This window comes from Giraffa tippelskirchi, chromosome 3, assembly GCF_054371585.1.
Source record: "Giraffa tippelskirchi isolate mGirTip1 chromosome 3, T2T-mGirTip1v1.2.pri, whole genome shotgun sequence".
Lineage (NCBI taxonomy): Eukaryota > Metazoa > Chordata > Mammalia > Artiodactyla > Giraffidae > Giraffa > Giraffa tippelskirchi.
Window position 1 is genome coordinate 38508828 of NC_137277.1, and position 21679 is coordinate 38530506.

The 21679-nt window shown below is 55.0% G+C and overlaps 1 protein-coding gene across 2 annotated transcripts; it reads left to right on the forward strand.

Annotated features, from left to right (window-relative positions):
• The first annotated feature begins 2569 nt into the window (after positions 1–2569).
• On the forward strand, positions 2570–21679 carry P2RX1 (purinergic receptor P2X 1). Of its 2 annotated transcripts, XM_081579928.1 has the most exons (13): positions 2570–2642; positions 3352–3750; positions 14035–14182; positions 14481–14552; positions 15035–15104; positions 15352–15448; positions 15762–15842; positions 16115–16256; positions 18707–18834; positions 19254–19344; positions 19756–19821; positions 20126–20227; positions 20340–21679. In XM_081579928.1, the coding sequence occupies exons 2-13, from the start codon at positions 3614–3616 to the stop codon at positions 20403–20405; spliced, it is 1200 nt and encodes a 399-aa protein (XP_081436054.1). In that variant the 5' UTR covers positions 2570–2642; positions 3352–3613; the 3' UTR covers positions 20406–21679. The 2 variants fall into 2 exon arrangements, with proteins under 2 accessions (XP_081436054.1, XP_081436055.1); XM_081579929.1 differs by lacking the exon at positions 2570–2642 and having other exon boundaries at positions 3528–3750; positions 15813–15842.

Below are 21679 nucleotides of genomic sequence, written 5' to 3' on the forward strand. Positions count from 1 at the left end.
CCAGTATTCTTGTCTGGAAAATCCCACGGACAGAGGAGCATCTGGCTGCAGTCCATGGGGTCACAGAGAGCCGGACATGACTGAGCTACTGAACGACAACAACAAATTTATACCCTAATGCAGTTTGATTTAGAAGAAAGAGAAAAGAGGTAGGGGCCAGAGGGGGTGGTGGCTGCTGTGGGTGTAGCATCTTCAGCATCAGCAGCAGGTGGACCTCTGGGTGTGTGCCTGCAAAGTGTGCAGTGCAGGGGCCCAGGCCAGCCCCAATCACCCCACGTTCCAGGGGCAGGAAGAGGCTGAGGGCCAAGGGGAAATGACCCCAAAGCATGGAGGAGAACCAGGGGGCTGTGATGCCTCGGACACTCAGGCAGAGGGGCTCCAGCCAGGTCATGGCCCATAGTTGGCGATAGAAGAGGCCGGAGAAGCCATGCAAGGTCTGGGTGGTGGGGAGAAGCCAGCCTGGGGACCCCTGCTGTGGCCTCCGCATGGATGCCCACCCTCCCTACACGTCCCCCAGATAGTCCAGTTAGACCAGCCCAGGGCCCTGTTCCAGCCAGTGTCTGAGAGGCTGAGGTACCAGGTGAGTCCCTGGGACAACTGAGGCTGGCCCAGATGGTCTGGGGAGCTTGGGCTGAACTCCTCTTTGGGCGGTGGTGTGGCCTCTGCAACCCTGGGACACTGAATGGCCAAGAAGACTCTTTGGAGCCTGTGCGACCCCCTTGAGGGCCTGGGCTGGCATCCAGGACAGGCACACAGGCCCCCTCCATGCTCACAGAGCCGCTAAATTTAGCCAGGCAGGGGAGGCCATCCTGGGGCCGAGCACTTGGCAGCAATGCCTTGTCTCCCTACAAGGCCCGGCCCAGTGCCCAAGCCGGCCATCCGGCCTTTGGGCTTATAAGGCAGGTCTAGCGGCTCTCAAGGGCTGGAGTCTTGGGGTGGGCTCTGGGCCAAGATCTCAGACTTTGGGGAACCTCCTTCCTGGCCACCAGCAGACATGGGAGCTAGTCGCTGTGTGATGGTGGGCCTGGCACTCAACTTCCAGAGCCTCTGTGGCCTTACCTGTACCATGGTGATTCTTCAACCAGGGCTGCTATAAAGAGAAGCCCGCAGCATTCCAGGCTTCCCTCACCCCCCAAGATGTCTAGAACGAACACAGATATCTGTCCCTGGGCATGCTGAAGCTGGGGCTAAGGGTAGGAAAGCACAGCTCTCGATGGAAAGATGCATTTTAGAACTGGTGAAGCGACGTTGACTCTATCACCTGCCTGTCTTACTCTGCAGAGTTATTCGCAAGAAAAGGAATTTGGGGAAAGAAAGAAAACTTCATTTCTTTTGTTAGGGGGTATGATAACATTCCCAAATGAGACCATTCTCCAGGGTGTCCTGTTTTCTGAGGGTCAGGGTCAGGACCAAGGCTGTAACAGGAGCTCACGTGTATGCTCCAGGCAAGCCTGTCTGTCCATGGGTCCACCTGTCCGTCAGCAAGCCTGGCTCCTTGGGGGAGAAGGAGATGGAGGAGGAGGGGGAGGACATGGTGAGGGTGCGAAAGGCACAGACACAGGTTGGAGAAGGTCTGCCTGACTTCCTTCCCTTCCTCCCTCTTTTCCTCCATCCCCCATCCTTTCCTCCTTCCTTTCTCATCTCCCTCTCTGCTCCCTTCCTTTCCCCCACCATGCCTCCTCATCCAGTCCCAGAAACCCTCCTGAGATGGTTCAGACTTAGTGTCAGCATCCACCACCCCACCTCCCATTGCAAGCAATTCACGTCCAGGGCCTGCTATTCCAAGGGCCATGAGGTCAGCTGGGAAGAGGACAGATCCCTTTGTCTGGGGGTCAAGATCAGGCCAAAGGGATGTGGATACCACAGCTCTGCCTCCCAGCATCTCTGGATTTTCCTAGAAAAGCTCAGGAAATGGTACTCACCAGGCCCTCTTGAAGGTAGCATCATTGGACAAGAGTTGGGCCTGAGACTGGCAGGTGCTCTGCGCGAGATGAGGCTAGTCTGTTTGATAGGGGGATTGGCCTGGGGGGCGCTGGAAGGGGCTGCAGGCCTGCCCTCTGGCGGGGGGCCCCTTGCTGTCCAGAAGGCCGCTCTACCCAGACAAGAGGCTGGGATTCCCAGCCCTGGGGCCTGGCTCCGGGCCCAGAGTGATTTCCCAGTTACAGCCCTGCCAGGAAGAAGACGCCTATCAGACTTCAGGGTGGGGCAACTTGGACAGGGCAGGGCGCGGGGCTGAGGGAACCCCGAGGACACCCTGCCTGGGCTGAGGGAGGGCCAGGGAGACCTTCCTGCTTCAGGAGGGGGCTTCCTGTACCTTGCAGGGTGAGCTTGGGCAATTCATTTCTCCTCTCTGAGCTCCGGTTTCCTCACCTGCAGAATGAGGGGGGGCAGGGGGCGAAGCTCCCAGCTCTGGTGTTCTGAGAGCTCACACAGCACTTGCCCCCACCCAGCCCAGCCCCCGGGGACCCCTGCGTTCAGAGCCTGGGCTGGGGGTGAGCACAGGGGCTGCAGAGGAGCTGTACCCCAAGCTCAAGAACGGCCTCAGTTTCTCTGTCCTCAATGTTGTCAGGACCGATCCCCGGGACTTCGACTTATGAAGAAAGCTCACTATCGCCCCGTTTCACAGAGGAAGAAGAAGGGAGGTGAGGCAAGGTACCAGGCCCTTCAGCAGGCAGCAGAGCTGGGGATGGGCATGGAGACAGTCTCAAGTCAGGTTTTCCGAGCTGGGCTCAGGGAGCTCGACCGTGATGTGTAATAGATGTGGCCTGCACCCAGGTACCCAGAAATGCTGGTTTCAGGGTAGTGGAGGTGCAGCCAGGACAGGGGCAGTGGGGGGACGGAGATGCCCGCCTGGCACTGAAGTTGACTGGGCACAGGCCAGGCTCAGATCCAGAGGGGCGGATGGATGGAATGGGGTCTGGGAGGTCAGGGTGGGGGTCCTACCTCGGGGTCAGCAAGTGTCAGGGAGCCGGATGGGAAGCAGCCCTCTTTCCTCTCTGCCCTCCTGGCTGCAGAGCCCCAGGGCCTACACGCTCCATCTGGGGGCTGAGGGAGGGCGAGGAGGATGTTTGGATACGGGATGAGTCTCTGGTGTGGGGAGGGCTTCAGCCAGAGGCCACTCCACCCAGGCCCTGGCCTGAGCCCCCAGCTCTCTTCTACCAGGTCTGTGGGGGGCTGACGGCTTTATCTTTGCCTTGTGACGGGTGGCCCATGGTTTCCTGCCAACAACTCCTGTTTCCGGAGGCCCAACAGGGCTGCCCAGGCGGAGTCAGGAGGGGCAGTGGGGCTGGGCCTGGGTGGCCCCCCTCCAGCCCCGCCCCCATCTATCTTTGGGAATTTATTTGTCCACAGGCACGGCTGGCCCACAGTCCATCGCCTGCCAGGGGCCAAGAGCAGCTCTGACCACCCAAGGATGCTCTCACCCAACTCAAGTGCTGCCGACTGACCTCTGACTCCTGACCTCTGGGCCCACCTGCCCCTCCCTGCTCTTTGTGAGGGGCTGAGGAACCCCTAGAAGCTTTGCCACTGTAGACGTGGGTGTTGACACCTGGCTTACCCCTGGGGAGCCAGGGCTTTGCAAGGTGCTCGGTTCTCAGCCCCCAGCCCAGCCACCATGGCGCAGCGGCTCCAGGACGAGCTGGCTGCCTTCTTCTTCATGTATGACACCCCCCGGATGGTGCTTGTGCGCAACAAGAAGGTGGGCGTCATCTTCCGCCTGATCCAGCTCGTGGTCCTTGTCTACGTCATTGGGTGAGTGCGGACCCCCCTCTCCGCCGCCCCGTCACCAGCCCCCAGACCAGGCCTGTCCTCCAGGCTCTGCGATGCCTCCCCTGACCCCCAGAGAGCCCCTCTTTCTCTCCACGGCTGTCATCCCTCCTGACAAACCATTCTGGTGCCCTTCAGAAGGAATGGGAACCTGCTAGCCCGCTGCTGAGACGGGGACGCGGGGATGAGGGGCAGCCCTGCCCCCAGTCATACGGGGACAAGAGGTTAAGCCGTTGGGCTCTGAGGAACTGACTCATGGCTAACGGTTCCCTCGAGTGGTGGGAGGCGCTGGAGGCCAGGGCCCCAGCCAGCCCCACAGAGCCCTTCCACCTCTGACCTCCCAATGCGCTGCTGAGGGATGGAGGCGGTGCCCCACCTTACAAGCCAGACCCTGCTCCCATCTGCCTGCCTGAACTAGAGGCTTCCTGGGCTGCTCAAGACTCGGAGCAGAGACACCTTCAGGTTCAGAACACCTGGTGCCTTAAAGGTGCCATGTCACACGAAGGTCGGAGGTTGGTTCTGGCCCCGGGGATGACAGCCCCTTTCTGGGCATCAGAGGACCTATCCCACCCTCCCAGGACTGCAGGGGCAGAAGTAGGTGGGACTCACCTATGGGCTGCTGTTCTGGGGTCCACGCAAAGGCCATCTTCCTGGATGTCTTAGCAGGTGCTTGTGTGATCACACGTGTGGAGTGTGGATGCATGTGTGTCATACCCAGAGCTCTGTGTGGGGTGTATGTGCCTTCATGTGTCTGGGCACCTGCTTATCGGGTGTGGCTGTTGGGTGTGTCTCTGGGACTGAGTGCCCTGGTGTGTGTGTGTGTGGTGGGAGCAGGTGCCTTACAGTGACCCCACAGAGGGCTCCAGGGCTCCCCAGGGCCACTGAAGAGGGTTCAGCCCCTGCTGGGGGCTCTGGGGCACCAGTAACCCTGCCCCTCTGGTCTCCACATCACCATTTTTGCCGTGAGACCAAACCAGGGCGGGCTGACCAGGAGGCCAAATGGCAACCACGTAGTCCTGGTCCCCCAGGGCCTTTATCATCTGAAACAGCCTCCCCTCAGCTCCATCCAGCCCCCCAGGCCTCAGAACCGGGCAGGTGGAGCATGGCCACAGACCAGCTTTCCGAGACCTTTCGGCCTCGGCCTTCTGTCCACAAACCAATTTGATATCTGCAATGTCACTGAGCTTGTGAGGGAAATGGACCCAGAGGGGAGCAGTGGAGTTTCCAGGTCACACAGCAAGTCAGCAGCCAGTCCCAGTTTGAACTGGGGCCTCCTGATCCCCGGCCTCCTCTTCTCCCAGCTCACAAGGGAGAACCCTTTTAATGGGAGACCGATGTGTGTCCACCATTAGCCATACTCCTGACCCTCCCAGGAAGGGAGAGGTTGCCCAGCCCGGCCCAGTCGACCCCTCGCCCCAAGAGGCCGGGAGGATGTTGTCCTCACTGCGCCCCGGTGGTTCCCTGTTTCTGCTTCCGGGTCAGCACTGGGAACACCACCAGGCCCCCTTTTGTGTGTTGGTCACAGACTGTCAGAGGGAAAGGGGGCAGTCCTCTCACCCATCCCCAGCTGCAGCATATGCCCCAGGGCACCACCAGGTGCTGAACACATGCCTCCAGGGACGGGGGCCTCTCTCCCTCCCTCCTTCCCTCCCTCCCTCCCCAGTCAGTGCACTCAGCTTCCAAATGGACGTGGACTCCTTAGGGCTGCTAAGACTCAGACACTGACTTAGCCAGGTTCTCACAGCTACAAAGAGGCAGGATCAGAATCTGAATCCAGCTGTGTGGCTCCAAAGTCGGCCTTGATATCCTGGAAAGGAAACATGCTCAGAGAAAGGCACTGACCTGCCCAAGTCACAAAGCAGAGGAAGGAAGGCAGGATCCCTTTGAAACACCCCCTAACCCGATCCTCAAACTCTGGCTGGGGCTGCGACTCCTGCTGTCTCTGGCGCCCTCATCTGGCCACTTCCCATCACTGCACTGACCGCTCAGCCAGGCGCCCACAGCCATTGACCAAACCCCGGCTGCACTTGGTCTCACAATCTGAGGTCTCGGTTTCTCAACTGTTCCGCGGAGCAGGGGTTGGGGGGACTCTCTAAAGACGTTGCCTGAAGGCTCAATAATTTGCTCTTTCCTGAGGAGGGGTGGCCCTTCTTTAATTACTCCCATCTCCCAAGGCTCCCCTGGTGGTTCAGACAGTAAAGAACCTGCCTGTAATGCAGGAGACCCGGGTTCAATTCCTGTGGTGGGAAGACCCCCTGGAGGAGAAAATAACCCACTCCAGTATCCTTGCCTGGAGAATTCCATGGACAGAAGAGCCTAGTGGGCTGCAGTTCTTGGGGTTGCAAAAAGTCAGACATGACAGCGATTGACCATGGTAAAATGGTTAGGACTTCTCTGGTGGTCCAGTGGTTAAGAATTCACCCGCCAGTGCAGAGGACATGGGTTCAGTCCCTAGTCTGGGAAGACGCCTCGGGGCAACTAAGCTCATGTGCCGCAATTACTGAGCCTGCACTCTAGAGACTGTGAGCTGCAACTACTGAAGTCTGTGCGCCCTAGAGGCTGTGCTTCACAACAAGAGAAGCCATAGCAATGAGAAGCCCAGTACCGCAACTAGAGAGTAGCCCCTGCTCACTGCTACTAGAGAAAGCCTGCACGCAGCAACAAAGACCTAGTGCAGACAAAAATAAATAAAAGAATAATTTTTAAAAATTCAGACAGTTAATTTACAGTTAGAGCTGTCTCCTGGGAGGTGATGAGCTCTCCATACTGGAGGTGTGCAGGCAGTGGGCTGTCATTCATGACCTCGCAGGTCCATACATGGGATATGCTGGGACATGTCCCTGTCTGGCGTGCTCTGGTCAGGGGAGGAGAGAGATCTGGCTGCACACACAGGTGGGTCTCAAGGGGATTTGTGAATGCTACGTGGGAAGGGGAGTCTGGGAAGGCTTCCTGGAGGAGGTGACACAGTGATAGAACCAGGCTTGAGCAAAGGCCAGGAGGCTGTAGTCCAGGCAATCTTGCTCTTGGCTTTCCCATGGGCCTTCTGTGTGCCCCTATATGGAGCACTTGAAGCCACGTGCCTCTGATCCTGGAGTGCACCTATCAGAGATAAGGAGAGATACAAATTATCACTGGGAGAGAAGTATCTGAGGACACTTCTACAGCATCATCTCTGTATCTAGGGCTGTGTCAGGTTCCCTGGGATAGAGGTGGGGTACAGGGTGGACAAGGGGAGAGAGAGAAGCTGGGGATGGATTAGCTGGAACTTCTTGGTTCCTATTGACAGAAACCCAATCAAAATGAAGAGTTGGGGGGTATTGATTGGTTTGTGTAACTGAAAAATCAGTGCAGGCTTCAGGCCTGGCTGGATCCTCCACGATGAGGGTGCAGAAGCAGCACATTTTATGGGACGGTGAGGAATTCAAGTTGGTCTCACTGGGTTTTCCAAGAAAGCAAACCAAGCTCTCTTCTTCTTGGCTCTGTTTTCCTCCACGGAGGTCTCATTCTCAAGATGATTCTCTGTCCACAGAGTAGAAAAAAGGCCACCAGCAGCCCTGGGGCACAACTCTGATCTCCTCCAGAGTTCCAGTAAAGTCCCAGGTCCAACTGTTATTGGCTGGGGTTGGGTCATGTGCTCATCTCAGAACCAATCATTGTGGCCAAGGAAAGGGAGTATTCTGATTGGTGGAGCCTGGTTGAGTACCCACCTCAGTCCAGGCACTTCTGCAGGAAAGCAGAGTGTGATCAAAGGTCCTGGGGCAGGGAGAGAACAGCAAAAGAGTCACTAGGACTAGGCTGGGGGAGCATGAAAGGAGCCAAGGGAGAGGGAGGGAGGAGCGAGCAGGGCCACTGGCTCAGACCTCTCAACGCTGAGAGGAGCGTGGGTTTTTTTCTGTATGTGGTGGGGGGCCATGGGAGGGTGTCTAACAGGAGAAGGCCCAAGATAGGCAGGTACTGGGGTAGAGTGGGCCAGTCAGAGGCAGGACATCTGAGAAAAAGCAGCAGTGATGACAAGAGAAGGTGAGGCCAAGGAAGAAGCAGTGAGCAAGGAAGACAGGTCATCATCCCGCAGGCCCCGCACTGGGGGTGGCCACCCCTCAGCCTCTTCTGCCCACCATTGTGGCACTGAGTGATGTGACCGGCATGGCCAGAGTTCCTGGCTTCTCAAGAGCGGTAGGAAACTGGAATTTATGGGTGAAAGGAACATCTCTTCGTTTTTAGAGGCTGATGACTCGTTCAAAACATTTAAAGACATAAATCATCAGCTTGACTTGTCTGCGTGTTGATTAACCCCTGAGCCCCCAGTGTGGTGCAGCTCTGAACACAATCCTTTGTGGGCTTGGAGTCTGGTCTGGCCCTCCTCAAGGATGGTCTGCCTGCTTGACAGTGCGTGGCCCAAGGTTACACCCTGTATCACCAACCGCACGACCTGTCCTCCCTGCCCCATGTCAGAGCTGCCTTGGAGTCTGATCCAGCTCCTCTTGTGTCTCAGACTCTCCCCCTATAAAAAGGTCTCTGGGTCTTTTGGTGAAAGCCAAGGGGAGACAGGAAGGATGGAGGGATGCAAAGAATATGAGCATGAGGCAGAGGGGGTGGGGTGGGGCGTGAGCGTCGCCACGTCCAGGCTGTGAGCCTGGGGGCTGGGGTAGGTACGGGACTTTCCTGCAGGATGAAGGCATCAGAGAGGCAAGTTGTGTGGGGAGTTGAGGCGTTCAGTTTGGCCCAGTTGAACTTTTGTTTTGAGATGGATTTCCCATGTCATAACATTCAACCTTTCAAAATATGCAAGTTGGTGGGTTTTAGTGTAATCACAAAGTTGTGTAACCATTGTGCTCAATCGTGTCCAACTCTTTGCAACTCCATGGACTGTAGCCCGCCAGGCTCCTCTGTGCATGGAATTTTCTAGGCAAAAATACTGGAGTGCGTTGCCGTGCCCTCCTCCAGAGGATCTTCCCGACCCAGGGATCGAATCTGTGTCTCCTGCGTCTCCTGTATTGGCAGGCAGATTCTTTACCACTGAGCCACCATCACCACTATCTAATTCCAGAGTATTTGCACTACTCCAAAATGAACTTCACACCGTTAGCAATCATTCCTCATGGCACCTCCTTACCCCTTACTTTGCCTATTCTGGATATTTCATGTAGATAAAATTATACAATGTGTGGCCTTTTTGTGTCTGGATTCTTTTACTTAGCATCATGTTTGCAAGGTTCATCCACGTTGGTTATAACGTGTCAGTTCTTCAGTCCTTTTCAGGGCTGGATAATATGCCATTGTATGCAAATTCCACACTTTGCTGGACATCTGAGTTGTTTCCACTTTCTGCTTGTGAATAATGTTGTGAACATTTGCATATGAGTTTCTATGAGGATATGTTTTCCGTTTTGTTGGGTATTCAGTTCCTGGTAATAGCTTATGGTGAACAATGTCAGGTTCTTGATCTCCAAAGAAGATTTAGCTTTGGGACCAGGAACCAGGCTTAATCACTCAAGAGCTTTTGTGTAGCAGAGTTTTATTAAAGTATGAAAAGAAAGCTTCTGACATAGGCATCAGAAGGGGGACGGAGAATGTCCCCCTTGCTACTCTAAGGAAGGGAGTTATATACTTTTTAAATTAGTTATTACAATAGATCAAAAGAATGTCTCAAGGTTGTAAAGATCTTATTAGACCCACTCCCATATTTTACATTTTAAGATAACAGGATTAGCCAGGTTTTCAGGAAGGAGAAACTGTCCTCAAGCAGGATACATTTTTGTTATATAATCTTTAGTACAGAGTTTAAACTGAGTTGTTTGTTGTGTAATCATCAGTTCTGGGCTTAAAGAAAAAAAATGATTTGTGTGACTAAGACTAAGGAATGTAGAGGAAAAAAAAGACATTTGTCCTTTCCTCCTCCTTGAGAATTCCAGATCCCTATCTCCTCCTCAAGAACCCCAGACCCCTCTCTCCTTCTCGGAGACCCCGGACTTCTTATCAACCTGCCTAGGAATTGACTCTCTCACTAGGAGTGGAGTTGCAATGGTAATTTCATGTTTAACTTCTTTTTTAATATTTATCTATTTATTTATGGGGCTGCCTCAGGTGTTAGTTGCCACACGTGAGATCTTCGTTGTAGACTCTCTGGTTGTGGTGCCTGGACTCAGCTGTTGCAGCACACAGACTTAGCTGCTCTGCGGCATGTGAGATCTTAGTCCCAGACCAGGGATCGAACCTGTGCCCCCTGCATTGCAAGGCAGATTCTCAACCACTGGTCCACCAGGGAAGTTCCTCCACGTTTAACTTTTCAAGGAACTTCTAGACTGTTTTCCAAAGGGTCAAGTTAAGTTGGAGGTAACTGTGAGATGTTTGGAGGCAGGGTGGGTGGGCCCAGGGCAAGAGAAAGGAATGTGTGTCACCAAACATTCACAGTTGGAGCTTCAACATTTGGATAAGCTCTTTGAGAGCAGAATTTGGGTTTATTTGGATCTTTTCTGTATATTTCATGCCGAGAGCGGTCCTTGGCACATAATAGGGGCCTGATAAATAGATACTTGTTGAATGACTAAATGAATGTGTGGGATTGAATCTCCGAGGAGAGCGCAGAAGCGGAGATAGAAAGTCGGGGACAAAGTGTGCTGCGGCGGTGCACACAGGGTTCCGCCTGGGCTGAGAATAGAAGCCAGGGGATGGGGGCAGATCGACATTTAAGGAGGAATTAGTGAAGGAGGACCAGAGACTGTAAATAAATAGGATTGTTTTTTTATGGGCTAACTGCATGCCAAGCACCGTGCTGATTTCCTTAAAGAGAACTCACGGGGGGGCATCCTCCAATCACCTAGACGCTTTCTCTTCTTGAGGCCCAGGCTCAGTGAGTGGCTGCATTTGTTGAATGAGCAGCATCTTTGAGGCAGGTGTCTTCACTTCCTTTTTAACTGAGAAATCCAGGGCTCAAGAGGTTTAGTCTTTAGCTGAAACCACACAGCTGGTGAGTGGCGCTGCTGGTACTTGAACCTTGACCTCTGCGGCTCCAGAAGCCGCACTCACAGCCACTCTACCATGTGACCTCTCCCGCAAGGGGCTGTTGGAGAAGAGAGACTAGGTCAGGGTATTGCTGAGGGTGAGGAGGAAAGAATGGGAAAGAGAATTTCTGGAAGAGGAGGGGCTTCTGAAGATGCTGGTGTCTTTGGCATCAGGCCCCCTTGGTGGCCTTCCTGGGGTGGTGACTACGAGACCCAGTCAAGGTGAGCATGGCATTGGAAGGACAGGCCTGGCAGCATGGTCATTCTGTTATTATCAGAACTAAGGTCACTGAGGCCGGGACTGACAGCCCCCATGGGCAGACACAGCCGGGAATGGCAACATTGGCTCCAGGGCACAGCCTCCGTGTGGCTCCCGGTAGACACGTTGATGCCAGGCTGCTCAGCGGAAAAGGGGGCAGAATCCTGGGCTGGGGGCTTTGAGCCTGGGGTCTGTCTCAGACACAGAAGGGACACTCCCTTCAGTTCAGTTTAGTTGCTCAATCATGTCCAACTCTTTGTGACCCCATGGACTGCAGCACGCCAGGCTTCCCTGTCCATCACCAACTCCCAGAACCTACTCAAACTCATGTCCATTGAGTCGTTGATGCCATCCAACCATCTCATCCTCTGTCGTCCCCTTCTCCTCCCACCTTCTATCTTTCCCAGCATCAGGGTCTTTTCCAATGGGTTGGTTCTTCGCATCATGTGACCAAAGTATTGGAGTTTCAGCTTCAGCATCAGTCCTTCCAATGAATATTCAGGACTGATTTTATACTCCCTTTGGCCTCTCTTTTTCCATCTCTACGTGAGGAATTGGTTTTGGGCAAAGAGAGAAATGATGCTAAGATGTCAGGAATGGGAGCTGCCAAGAGGCAGGCCTGTGACCTCTCCCTCAGCGGGTTCAGAATATGGGGCAGCTCCCCATCTTCCCTGACAACAGCGATTTCAGACACCCCACCTTCCCTGGTGGGGCTGGAGACAGGGAGGCAGGCTCAGGACGCTGAGCATTAGGAGCCTCCCTTGGGCCTCACCTGTTGCAATCTGAGACCTGCAGGGGGCAGCAGTGACCATGCTTAAGTTTGGGAGGGGCGGTCTAGGGGCCAGCACCAGGCTGGGGTAGGGGAGGGGGATGGCAGGGAAGGGGCTTAGGGGAGAGGAGTGGACTCTAGGAGGGGAGAGGAGGACATGGTGGGTTGCCTTCCTGGGGCCTGGAGCAGGGAGACACCCCCAGAGAGCCAGCAGTGACTCTGAGAATAAGAGGCCAGGAGAATTCTGTCTTGGAGCCTGAGTTCTGGGGGGCAAAAGAGGGATTTTGAGCTCTGCTTTGGACAGGTGGGTTAAAGGTAGCGTGAGCAGTGACAGAGGCAGAAACACACCTCCCAACACTCAGCTGCAGACACAGGTGTGCTTACAGATTTGCCCTGCAGATACACAACTACACACTCTGGTGGGTACCATGGACACACACACACACATACACACACTCTTACAGTGAATAACCAAGATTCTTTCCTGAAGGAAGGGGACCACACCCTGGAGAGGAGTATTTTCCAGAACTCTCATTTGTAAACAGCAGAAACCAAACCCAAACTGGCTTAAACAAAGGAAAAGAATTTATGAGCTCATGTAACTGGAAAGTCCAGAAGTAGATTTTTCAACATGCTTCAGGTACGGCAGGATCCAGGTGCTCAAACAGCATTGTCAGCAGTCCAGTCCTCTCCATCTCCTGGCCTGGCTTTTCTCTTAAGTTGGCTTCATTCTCAGGCTTGCTCTCTCTGTGAGATAACAAAGATGACTCACTATAGTTTTGGCTTGTAACCACCTGGTTTAGCCACCCAGCCGAGATGATGTCTCTTTCCCAGTAATTCCCAGAAAAATTCTGGCCTCATTGCTGAAACTTCTTGGGATTCTGTGCCCATACTTAGACCCATTGCCATTGCAAGGGCAATGGAACATTGCTTAGCAAGCTGTGGTCATGTGCCCCCCACCATGGGGCTAGGAGGGAGGTTGGCCCCACAAAACCTCCCAGATTAAAAGTGAAGAACCTAGAGGAACAGGGGTTCTTTTTTGAAAATATTTATTTATGTGGCTGAGTTGGATGTTAGTTGCAGCGTGCAGTATCTTTAGTTGCGGCATGAGAACTCTTAGTTGTGGCTTGTGGGATCTAGTTCCCTGACCAGGGATGGAACCCGGGCACCTAGCATTGGGAGCGTGGAGTCTTAGCCACTGGACCACCAGGGAAGTCCCAAGAGCAGGGATTCTTGATGCTGGGAGGGGAAGGCCAGAATTCCCAGGAAAGCTGGAAGGCCTCCAGCCTGAGCCACTCCCACCAGGGCCTCAACTGGGGCCAGATGCTGTAAGTCCCTCAAAGGGCCACTTGCCCCCTCTCGCTTCCCTTCCAGTCAGTCCCCCTCCCCTGGAGCTCCCAGCATGGCTGAGATAATAGTAGCTAGTGTCTGTCTGTATAGCGCTTACCCCATGTCAGTTTCCATTCTAAGTGCTTTTCCAGGCATTGACTCACAGCACAAGTACTGTTGGTACTCTTGTTTACATTTTACAAGGAAACTGAAACAGAGAGGAATTGAATAGCTTCCCCAAATCATACAGCCTGTGAGATGCAAGCCCGGACTTGGACACCAAAGGTCAGGCTCTCAGCCATCACCATGCTCTGCTGTTTCTCAGTGGGAGGGACTTAGGAAGGAAGGAGATAGGGATGAAGACCCGGCTCCAAGAAACTTGAAAAGTGAAAGTGTTAGTCGCTCAGTCGTGTCCGACTCTTTGCGACCCCACGGACTATGGCCCGCCAGGCTCCTCTGTCCAAGGGGATTCTCCAGGCAAGAATATGGGAGTGAGTAGCCATTCCCTTCTCCAGGGGATCTTCCTGACCCAGGGATCGAACCCAGGTCTCCTGCATTGCAGGCAGATTCTTTACTGTGTGAGCCCCCAGGAAGCTTGGCCTCCAACAAACCCTACTGTCAGAAAAGAAGCCAAAAGAGACCTGCAGGGGCTCTTTTCCCTGGGAATTAGTATTTTCCTAGTGAAAAGAAGGATGGAGCTCCAGCACGGCGAGGCAGGCGACGATCTCCCGCCTCCAGCCCCACATGAAGCTTTAGGAGTCAAGTGGCCTCAGAGATGCACTTGGGGACAGGAAGGGAAAGGACTTCCCCTCCCCATGGGAGGGAGGAAGTGGCAGTGGCCCACAGCCTCATGCCATCCTGGAGTGGCCCTGCCCAGCTCTGGCCCCTCTGCCCTCCTCATCCCCCTCCAGGTGGGTGTTTGTCTACGAGAAGGGCTACCAGACCTCGAGCGGCCTCATCAGCAGTGTGTCTGTTAAACTCAAAGGTCTGGCCGTGACACAGCTCCCAAGCCTGGGCTCCCAGGTCTGGGATGTGGCCGACTACGTCTTCCCAGCACAGGTGAGCTGACTGTGGGGAGGCACCTTCCACCCACAGGGCGTGCAGGCTCAGAGCTGGGTTAGGCTCTGTCCCACCTCCCTGTGGGACCAGCCTCTCTCCTCTCTCTCTGGGCCTCAGTTTCCCTGTGAACAGGGGACAGATGCAGCCTCATAACGTCACCCTACTCTGATGTCATGAGTGTAGAGGCTGCTGGGGGTCATGTGGGTTCTGGGGGCTGGCTGGGACCGTGCTGGCGTTCTCCAGGCTCTTCTCCCAGCTCAGAACCCTGTCTTGCCCTCCCCCTGCCTCTCACTTCCAGGGGGACAGCTCCTTCGTGGTCATGACCAATTTTATTGCCACCCCTCGGCAGGCTCAAGGTCACTGTGCAGAGGTGAGGACTGTTGCCCATTACCTGTTTCTTGAACCTTTAGGAAAAAGTAATGTGGAAGAGGAGGTCCCCTTGAGTATTGGAGGAAAAGCCTGATTAAGGCTCCCCGTGGGGTCGTCATGGTGGAATTTCAGGCATAGATTCACATGGAGTGCTGGCCCACCGTTGGCAGAGCTGAGGCTTCCCTCCCAGCTGCATGTCAAGCGGGATGCTGAGCCTCAGTGCCTGCCCAGTCCCCAACACCTTCCCCCACAATCCCTGCTGGCTGACATCAGCCCTGGGGCAGCTGGGCACAAGCCCAGAGGGGTCCAGGCTGTGGGGGGACTGGGGAAAGGAGGCTGTGAGCAAGGGTCACCCTGAAGGGATCTCAAATCCTGCCCCACACCTTCCCTAGGGCCCTGGGGGTGGGGGTGGGTGGGATGTCTGTGTATCTACTCAGGACCCAACCCAGGGGACCTGTGGCCAGCAGCTCTCTCCTCCCCCAGAACCCGGAAGGGGGCACATGCACAAATAATAGCGGCTGCACCCCAGGAAAGGCAGAAAGGAAGGCCCAAGGTAAGGCCATTCCCCTCTGTAGCTCCACCACCTCCATTCCCCTCTGTGGCTTCCTCCACCAGGAAGTCCTTCCTGCCCCCTCCCCTCCTGCCACCCCGACCTTGGCCTCCCCCATCCCAGAAGGTCTGTCCTCAGGCTTCTGCTCTTGGGAGCCCCATCACTGGGGGTTCCTAGGAGTGGAGCCTGGGGAGTCTTCTCTGCAGCCCCAGCTTGGGGTGGGCACCCAGGGGTTCCACCCTTGCTGCAGGCATCCGCACGGGCAAGTGTGTGGCCTTCAATGACACCGTGCAGACCTGTGAGATCTTCGGCTGGTGCCCCGTGGAGGTGGACGACAACATCCCATGGTAATGCCCTGTCCTTCCTGGGAGCAGGGAGCAGGGTCCCCAGTCCAGAGAGAGGGGTGTCTGGATCTGTGCTCTGGGAAGGGTCTGTCCCCACTTCTTCCAACCCCACTCACAGCCCATCTGTGCTGCCCAGGCCAAAGATGCCCCAGCCCCTGGTTGAGGGGCCTTGGAGTCCATATTACAGCATGCCCACCCCTCCAACGACCCAGGAAGATCCCATGGGCTCTCACAGTCCCACCCCCCCAGCCCAGCTCCTGTGGGCCTGCGAGGGATTCCTGGGGAGGGGGTGGTGAGTGAGTGCAGTTTCCTCCAGCCCTGCCCTTCTCCGAGAGGCGGAGAACTTCACTCTCTTCATCAAGAACAGCATCAGCTTTCCACGCTTCAAGGTCACCAGGTTCGTGGGAAGAGCGGGCAGAAACGCAGGCGGCCCTTGGAGGCTGCAACCTGTCACCTCTGTCACCCTGCACTCATGCTGACTTCCTTCTGGGGGCAGAAGCTCGGCTGGGCTCCTGTGTGTGGGGGCGGGGGGAGCTGCCTTCGGCTCCAAGGGCTGTGGGAGGGGCGTCTCTGGGTCCTGGGAGGGAGGGGCCCCCCCGAGCTCCTGAGCAGGGTGGGTACCCTCCTAGCTGGCATGCTGCTGCCACCAATGCCTTCTTGCCTGCACAGGCGCAACCTGGTGGAAGAGGTGGACGCCCGCTACATGAAGACCTGCCTCTATCACAAGACCTTGCATCCGCTGTGTCCAGTCTTCAAGCTCGGCTACGTGGTACAGGAGTCAGGCCAGAATTTCAGCACCTTGGCTGAGAAGGTATGGTGCCAGGTGCATGGGGAGGCCTAGACCCCAAATCATCGGGCCTTATTTTTTGACCTGGGTTAACAGGCCCAGTTAACCACCCCATCCCCCCAAATCCCTGGTTCTGGCTGGCCATATATACAGACCTATCCCCTAATAGTGGGGGCCCCTGAGATGCCTGTGTCCTCAGCAGGCCCTGGCATGGACCTGGCACCGAGGAGGTGCCCAGAATGAATGGCCATAGGCAGATGTGACCTGGTTGTCTTCTGAGGGCCCACTGTTTTTCTTTTTCATTCATTAATTAATTTTTGGATGCACTGAGTCTTCATTGCTGCCTGCGAGCTTCGGCTACTCTCTAGTTGCGGTGAGTGGTGGCTACACTCTAGCTGCAGTGAGCAGGCTTCTCGCTGTGGTGGCTTCTCTTGTTGGGGAGCATGGGCTCTAGGGCATAAAGGCTTCAGAGGTTGCAGCACACAGGCTTAGTTGTCCCATAGCAAGTGGGATCTTCCCAGACCGGGGATCAAACCTATGTCCCCTGCATTGGCAGGTGGATTCTTAACCACTGGACCACCAGGGAAGTCCTGCCTTTTAAATATTAGATAAAAGCAACTTAAATCCCATGGTCCATGCCCTTGAGAAGTCCTGTGCCTGCCTGGGGTTCCTGGGAATTCTGGAGGAATTCTCAGATATGCAGTCGCGTGGGTTTCTGAGAGAAGGGGAACCTTATAAGAAGCACAGACCAGTCTGACTGGGTTCAGATCCTGGCTCTGGCCCGAATGAGCTACATGACCTCAGACAAATTCCCTACCTTCAGTGTTTCTGAGCTTGTACTCCTGTAAAGTGGGAGAAATGATAGTACAAGTCTTGCCGGGTTGTCCTGAGGTCAAGTGAGTTCACACACAGGATGGCACTTCAGTGCTGCCTGGCCCGAGGCATCCAACGTACATGTTCCCCGTGATTTGTATCATCAGGCTCCCACGGGACTCAGAGATGGAAATTAGTCCCTTTCTGTGACATCATCCGCCAAAACAACCCACTCACCATTTGTTGTTGTGTTGTTTAGTCACTCAGTCTTGTCCGACTCGTCTGCAACCCCATGGACTGTAGCCCGCCAGGCTCCTCTGTCCATGGGATTTCCCAGGCAAGAATACTGGAGTGGGTTACCATTTCCTTCTCCAGGGGATCTTCCCGACCCAGGGATCAAACCCACATCTCCTGCTTGGCAGACGGATTCTTTACCACTGAGCCACCTGGCAAGCCCTCATTCACTATACCTTTATCTAGTATGGGGGTCAACAAAGTTTTTCTTTAAAGGGCCAGAGTATAAGTATGAGCCACAGATCACATGGTCTCCGTTCCAACGACCCAGGGCAAAGGCAACCACAGACAATAGGTAAACAAATTTGGCCCTCAAGCCTCAGTTTGCCAACCCCTGGAGGGGGTTTACTCTGTAGCAACACAGACGACCAGAAAGCTGAATATTATAGTTTTCCCCTTTCCTAAAAATCTCCCTACCACCCCTACTGGGAACTTCTCACCCATAACCATTGTCTACAAGCATCTAGCCTCCCGCTTACCTGCCTAGCTCCAGGCCTGCTCTGACCTGACCCCCAACTCTCCTCTTGCTCAGCCCACCCCAACCTGTCCCTGATTCTTGCCTCCCCCAGAGGAGCTTCATTTTCTCAGGTTCTTTCTTCCCAGCCCATGTCTTTACAGATTTACTTTTAAAAATATGTATTATTTATTTATTTGACTATGCCGGGTCTTATGTCACACGGGATCTTTGATCTTCCTTGTGGCGTGCAGGTTCTTTAGTTGCAGCATGAAACTCTCAGTTTCCGCATGTGGGATCTAGTTCCCTGATCAGGGATTGAACCTGGGTCCCCTGCATTGAGAGCACAGAGTCTTAATCATCGGGAAGTCCCTACAGACTCACTCTTTAATTCAACAGCAGTTTCCTTGCCTCCCATGCTAGGACTCAGGAATCAGTGCAAATGAGACAGTCCCACCCTTGTGGAGTTTATGGTCATGGGTGAATAATCACAGAAAATAAATATATGGCTACAAAGTAGCACATGTTTTAGAAGAAAATGCTTTAGAAGGAATCACAGGGGCATATTTGAGACTGAGGGTAGTGGTTAGGAGAGACCTCTCAGAAGAAGTGACCAAAGGATGAGAAAGAGGCAGCCTTGTGGGAATGGGGGTTGGAGGAGGGGGGTGACTGCATGTGCAAAGGCCCTGAGGTAGGAAGTATTTGGTGTATTCTAGAAACTGGAGTGTGATGGTCGGGAGCTGGGGCCAGAGAGGGTGACAGGACCTCAACCCTCAAGCAGCTTTTCAGGGTCTCTTCTCAAACAAACAGCTAACAAAAATGTTCCCGCTTCAAGAGAGACTGCTGGCACCAGTTATAAGGCAGGAGTTCTTGATCCTATACCCTGGATCTTGAGCTCCTGTGTCCCTGGCAGGGTGGGGTGGTGGGCATCACCATCGACTGGCACTGTGACCTGGACTGGCACGTGCGGCACTGCAAACCCGTCTACGAGTTCCATGGGCTGTACGAGGAGAAAAAACTGTCTCAAGGCTTCAACTTCAGGTGCCTGCCGGGCCCCCACCAGTGCATCCTTCCTTGGGGCCCTGCGGGTTTTTCTACTCCCATCATCCCTTAAGATCAAGCAAGTGTCCCCAGGAGGGGAGCAGAGGAGCCTGGGAAACTCCCATCCTCCTGGGGTTGGCCAAGCAGGGAACACAAGCTTAGAGGCCTGAGCCCCACTCTTGGCTCTCCATTCCCTTGAGGCCCACCTGGCCAGGACTGGCTGGGGAAATTGCCAACGTCAGGAGTTAGGGTGACGGTTGAATACAGCATTCCTGGAATGAGGCTTGGATTCCTGCCTACGATTCCCCTTCTATATAATATCCGGGGGCATGGGGCTTCCTCACGGACCTCTAATGCTCTGGGAACTCTCGACCCAAGACGTTTCTCCATCATTCCTGTGACCTCTCCCCTTCCCCAAGGTTTGCCAGGCACTTCGTGGAGAATGGGACCAACTACCGGCATCTCTTCAAGGTGTTTGGGATTCGCTTTGACATCCTGGTGGACGGCAAGGTGAGTGTCTGTTGTGAAGGGCAGCCCGAGACACATTCTTGGTTCCTGCTGACGTCTCTGGGGTATCTATGGTTATAGGTGACAGGAAGTTGGATGGGCCTCATTCAGCACTTCTATATCTGATAACAGAGGTGCCGTTGCGGGCAGGGCTTTCCAGCCTATTACCTGCACTGCCCCCCTATCTCCCCATGTCCAGGGTGGCAGAGCCAAGGTCAAAACCCAGGGCTCCTGACCAGCAGCTGCGTCCGTGTAGAGAGCCAGAACCGTGGGCAGTGGGCTGTGGGGCCAGCAAACACTGGCGGGTGGGGAAGTCCCCCTGCCGCCGGCCTGGTCTTAGGGCTTCTGAGGAAGGCCTTGTCCACCAGACCTTTCTGACAGTTAACCCTTCTTTCCCCTGGTCCCTGCCACCAGGCTGGGAAGTTTGACATCATTCCCACAATGACCACCATCGGCTCTGGGATTGGCATCTTTGGGGTGGTAAGTGCTGAGGCCATGCGGTCATTGTGCTGGGGTCAGTCCCTCTCCTTCCACACCTCAGCAACGAGTCTCCCACCCCAAAACCTGACCGAAAGTGTTCACTCTTTCTGAGCCCACCCCACCTCCCTAGACCCACAGCATGTCTGAGGAAACCGAGGCCCAGAGTTGGGGCAGGACAGAGGTGGGAGGGGACCTGAGTCCAGACAGTTCTCAGCCTGGCCCCGACGTCAGCAGGGACGGGAGTGGGGTGCGGAGGGTCCCGTCCCCAGACCCATGTGCTCTCTCCTCCACCCGCCCCCCTCAGGCCACGGTTCTCTGTGACCTCCTCCTGCTCCACATCCTGCCCAAGAGACAGTACTACAAGCAGAAGAAGTTCAAGTACACGGAGGACGTGGGGCCGGGGGCGGTAAGAGAGCTCCCGCAGTCAGCCCTTCAGAGGCTTCAGGCCCGCAACTCTGTGCCAGGGAACCAGCTGCTTCTGGGGGGCTGACCCACTCCCCTCCCCGATGCTCACACAGGGAGAGCGTGACCCTGCAGCCACTGGCTCCACCCTGGTTCTGCAGGAGAACATGAAGACATCCTGACCTACGTCCCCGGCTCCTACTGGACGCAGCAGGAGGGGAGCCCTGCTCCCTGGGGAGCTGGTGAGGGAGTCCCAGCCAGGGCAGAGGGGTCTCCCTGCCAGAGTGGAAGGGTCTCTTCAGGAGTTCTCCCACCCTCTCAGCCAGGCAGACACCAAGTTGCCAGAAGCTCACAATTCTGGGCTCCAGCTCCAACTCGGCAACCCCCCCCAAGGAAGCCTTCCCCAGCCTCAGCCACTCCTGGCCCCAAGCTTTGTGCCTGTCCCTCTGGGCCCTCATCCGTCCATCCTGCTCCCTCGTGTCTCCAGACCTCTGCTCTCCCAAATGGCAGCCACTAGCTGCAGATGATTATTTAAATTTAATTAGGATTGAATAAAATTAAAACTTCAGTTCCTCCAACTAGCCACATTCCAACTGGTAAAGACACATGTGGCTAGCAGTTGCCCTACTGAACCACAAGGAATGTTTGTAGCATCGCAGAGAGTTCTGTTGGATGGCTAACCTTGAACCCTGTTTCCTACTGGCCCCAGACCTCCCTGGGATGCTTGTCAACAGTGCTGGCACTTGGGAATTCTGTGGTGGTCCTGTGGTTAGGATTTTCACCGCCAATGGCCAGGGCACGATTCCCAGGTTAGGGAGCTAGGATCCCACAAGCCACAAGGCCAAAAACAAACAAACAAAATCCAAAAACAGTGCCGGCACCTGGGCACACCTCAGACCTCCCGAACCAGAATTGCCAGAGCTGGTCACATGGTCTCCAAGGATAGCATAACCCTTCAGGTCGTTTTCAGGACCTAAGTTTTAGAACTGCTCCTGATGCGGTATCAGACTTCATTGCAGCCAGCATCACCTGGCAGGTGCAGGCCTTGAGCAGGTGTGTAGTGTGCTCACAAGCCACACGGTGTCTCATGCACACACACACATGTGCAGTCACCCACATGCACACCCTCCTCCCATCCACACTGTGTGTTTGAACAGCTTGGGCCCTGCAAACACAACCATCTGAACACACCTACACCCCCAGGCACAGACTCATGGTCCATGCCTCGTCGCCCCCACGGGGATGTGTTATCCTGAAGTGTGTGAGGCCAGGACGGCCCTTCTTAGTGATGGATCCTTACTCAGCTACCTCTGGTCAGGGTGGGAGCCTCAGCCAAATCCTGGGCTTTCTGCCTGTGACCCAGCCCTGGCTCCCAAGGTCTGCCCGGCTCTGTTAACATAAGGTCCGAGAAATCAAGAGGTGGAGGATAATAAAAGGAATGGTGAATGAGTTCAAA